We start from the raw sequence: 4,240 nt of genomic DNA, 5'->3' as shown, positions 1-4,240 counted from the left end.
TATGTAAAATATTATAAATTTAATATTTTTATGACTTTTAATTATATTTAAAAACAATATTTTTATGTTTGTTTGAAATTTAAGTATATTTATAAAAAAAGGTTTATTTGAAGGGAAAACTGTTTATTTTAATAAAATTGAAAAATGGTTTATTAAACTGTAAAATATATTTATATTAAAATTGTTTAATATGTTATATGTATTATATATATACAATAGTAGTAAATAAATAACTTAATAAATGTTTTAACATGTTTTTCATGAATAAAAAATTAATTTCATTATCCCCTAGCTGTTTATAGTATAGTAATGGCCAATAATATGAAGAAAGGTGCTATTTGTTTTTAAAATTTATTTATGAAATTTTGTAAAACTTTAGTTTTTGTTGTTGTTATTGCTATTTGTTTTTTTATATTCTTTTCTCTAAAAATGAATAAATACGATATTTTTTTAGCATTTTTGCTCCCCAAAACATTCATATTTACACTAATATTAACATATAAAAGTTTTGAGTTTTTCTTTACGATTTGGTTTTTTGATCAATTTGAGATTCCAAATAAATTTTTCAGTGTGCCTGCTTAAAACAAGAGAAACAAGTTTGACTTTTTGTTCTTATGATTTTTTAAGATTTTTTTCTAGATAAAATGATTTAATAGACCTAATCAAACTGATTCAACAGAAAAATGTATGCAGTACTTTATAAATAAATTAAAGCTATCTCTGTAATCATGGGCTCACCTGATCTTTCAATATTCAACCGATTTTCAAAAGATCAATTGACATATCATTTTCATTCAGTGAGTTTTTTTTATCATCAATAGTTTGGATGATCTAAGTTGTTTTTTTTAACCAAATTTTTTATAACTTTTTCAGATGGAAGGTAAAAAAGATCTAATTATAGAGGAAGAATTAATGAAACCCCTTGATCAAATAAGTGGGGGTGTATCCTATTTACGGGTCTGCTTTTGTCTTGTTTGTCCTGTTATTTTAACTTATCTGTCTTTTAATTTTTTTAATAAATGATAATTCTTATTTACTAGCTATAAGTTTTCATAACGTAATAATTTTTATTACTTGATAATTTTAAAGCAACAAGGTGTAGAGAAAATCTTTAAACTTCACGATCATTGGGAAAATGGAGGAGAGTGCCAGTAAGTATATACTGACAAGTATACAGTATTTTCTAAGGTAATGCTCAAAATTTAAATATTTATTTCAAAATTTTATTAAAAAAATATTTTATTTTTAATGCTTAGGAAAATTATTATACTGCGACCTTATCCTGAAAGTGTAAAGTTAGTTGTCAGTAAGTTGAATATCTTATGTCACACACATGTGTTACTCTACTGCAGGTCTAAAAAATGATAAGTTGTTTGCTTCATATTTGACAAGTTTGAGTATTTAAAATTAGTTTAAGGTTGTTTTGAAATCGATACATGAATTCTAGCATTACATAGTCACATTTATTAGGGAAATTTTAGCAAGGGTCTAATAGACGCGATTGATCCTGAAACAAATCATATTTAATTTGATTTTATGTGATACATGATATCTCAGATGATTTAGAAAAGTTCTAAGATACTACTACAAATTATCTCATGCACAGATCAAAATTCTTTTTTTTTTCCCACTTCAGCACAAGATAAATTGTGTCTATTGCTAAACATATATTTCAAAATTGATCAAGTTCATTGAAATGTACTTAAAGCTTGATGTGATTCATTTTTTTATGTTTTTGCTGGACTATCAATGTAACGAAATCTAGTCTTTATGAAAGCCTTTTTATTTGCTTTCATGTAGAATTGTGAATAATAGATTTAAACATTTTTTATACCAAGTACTTTTAATGAAAACTATTTAATTGTTGACAAAGACGTTAAAACAACACTGTGCATTAGTATATACAAACAAAATATTTTTGAAAAGACATTTGAAAATTGAAATTATAAATTGTTAGTTTAATTTTAGTTATTAAATTATTTATTACAAAAATTGAAGAAATAATGAAATGGATTGAACTAAAAATTGAAAATTTTTTGAAAGAAATTGAAAGTAAACAGTATAACAGATAAAAGTAAGCTATCTGCATTACATTAAACTTAGAAAGTAAACATTTACGTTAAATTTATGTGTGCGTGTGTGTATATATATATATATATATATATATATATATATATATATATATATATATATATATATATATATATATATATATATGTATGTATATATATATATGTATATATATATATGAATATATATATATATATATATATATGTATATATATATATATATATATGTGTGTGTGTGCGTGTGCGTGTGTGCGTTTGTGTGTGATATTTAGATGGGCAAAAAACTTTTTTTGCTTAAATTAATGAAATTGTTAAAAGGTAGTTTCATATTGTTTACTTTCTCAAATAAAATTATTTATAATCAGTTTTTTTAGAGTTTTTACCTTGTATTATCAGAACATTCAAAATGAAATCATTCGACATTGAAAGAAGGATTTATCTGTTGAAATCCTCAAAGTATTGTGTCTTGTAAATGTTATGTAAATTAACCCTTTATAGTTGCTGAATTATTCAACTTTTGCAAAATGTAGTTTGGTTTGGTTGCAGCTCCCATGATTTGTTTTATACAAATTCAGCAGTAATGGTCTTAAGAGTTGCTGACAAGATGATCGATTCCACTTCCAGTGAATCTAGCTTTTTGTAATTGCTTTCAGAGTGATGAAAGCAATTACAAAAATAATATATAAAACATTTTTTTCTAATATAATTAAAGCTACATAACAAAAATACTATATATATATATATATATATATAAATATATATATATATATATATATATATATATATATATATATATATATATATATATATATATATATATGTATGTATGTATGTTTTTAAACATCTTCGCTTCCGAACAAGGCTGCAAGCAGCCACTAATTAAAGTTGGAAGTTACTGAAAAAGGAAAGATGAAGATTGTAGAGCAAGATAACGATTGACAGACAACTTAAAAGATTGCAAATTATATGAGTCAGGAAAGCAAGATGAAGGAAGCCAATTCCAAAGAGCTGATGTTCGAGGAAAAAAACTAGACGAATAAGTGTTTTTGGAGCACTTAGGAACAGTCACAGAAAAAGGATGAGACTTAATTGAATGACGAGTAACACGAGAATGAATTATAGTAGATGGCACAAGAGACGCTAGCTCTTTAGAGCAGTGCCTATTATAGTATTTGAAGAAAAGAGAAAGAGAAGCAACATTACGACGATGTGATAATGGTTGGAGGTTGGCTGCAAGAGCAGGTCCAACTATGTTTACAACACGTTTTTGCACCTTGTCTAAAAGAGAAAGGTCATCATTAGAGGATCCGCCCCAGATATGGCAACAATATTCCATACAAGGCCGGATTTGAGATTTATAGAGATAGAGAATAGAATCCGAAGTAAGAAATTGACGAGCTCGATAAAGAGATGCAACCTTAGCAGATGCTAATTTTGCAACTGATTTGATATATGGTTTCCAAGAAAGATCCAAGGAAGTAAGAGTTAATCCTAGAAGATGAAGAGTAGATGACTCATCGAGTACATCACCGTTCATAAATATAGGAAGATCTAAATTATTGCGATAACGATTGGCTGAAAAAAATTGAGTTTTATCTGAATTAAAGTTCACCAGCCACTGTGAGCCCCATGCTGTAGCAGAAGTGAGATCCTTTTCAAGCTCAAATGCCCCCTCCAAGCAATCAGAGGGTGTTGGTTTTTTATCACGACAATAATAAATGGTAGTGTCATCAGCAAACAATGCCACCTTAGATGAGAGAATATCTGGAAGATCGTTAATAAAAATTAAAAAGAGTATAGGGCCAAGGATAGAACCTTGAGGAACCCCTGAAGTTACAGAATAAGAAGAAGAGTGCTGTCCATCAAGGACAACTTTTATACTACAATTGGAAAGGAAGGATTCAATAATCCTAAAGATGTTGCCGGATACACCATAAGAAGAAAGCTTATGGAGAAGACCAGCATGCCAAACTTTATCAAAAGCTTTTGAAATGTCGAGAGCGATGGCCTTAACCTCTCCACCTTTATCTAATGCACGATAAAACCTGTCAGTTATTACTGTTAACAAATCAGCTGTAGAACAAGAAGATCGAAATCCGTATTGATGGTCGGAAAGTAAATGATTAGATTTAAGATGAGAAATTAAGTGTTTGTTAATTAAAGATTCAAA

At 27.3% G+C, this 4,240-nt stretch overlaps 1 protein-coding gene across 2 annotated transcripts in view; it reads left to right on the top strand.

The window, feature by feature from the left end:
- Nucleotides 1-623: 623 nt before the first annotated feature.
- The window catches only part of LOC100202719 (vacuolar protein sorting-associated protein 33B), a 71,339-nt gene continuing 67,722 nt past the window's right edge, over nt 624-4,240 (top strand). Inside the window, exons 1-4 of one of the 2 annotated variants that reach the window (XM_065816671.1) lie at nt 624-797; nt 874-957; nt 1,090-1,151; nt 1,257-1,306. In XM_065816671.1, the coding sequence (XP_065672743.1) occupies nt 729-797; nt 874-957; nt 1,090-1,151; nt 1,257-1,306 (265 nt within the window). In that variant the 5' untranslated portion in view covers nt 624-728. The remainder of the gene's footprint in view (nt 798-873; nt 958-1,089; nt 1,152-1,256; nt 1,307-4,240) is intronic. The other variant, XM_065816670.1, reaches the window with a different exon arrangement.

This window comes from Hydra vulgaris, chromosome 13, assembly GCF_038396675.1.
Source record: "Hydra vulgaris chromosome 13, alternate assembly HydraT2T_AEP".
In the NCBI taxonomy this organism is placed as follows: domain Eukaryota; kingdom Metazoa; phylum Cnidaria; class Hydrozoa; order Anthoathecata; family Hydridae; genus Hydra; species Hydra vulgaris.
The sequence above is the reverse complement of the archived record's forward strand: the minus strand, read 5'-3'. Positions and strand labels throughout refer to the sequence as shown.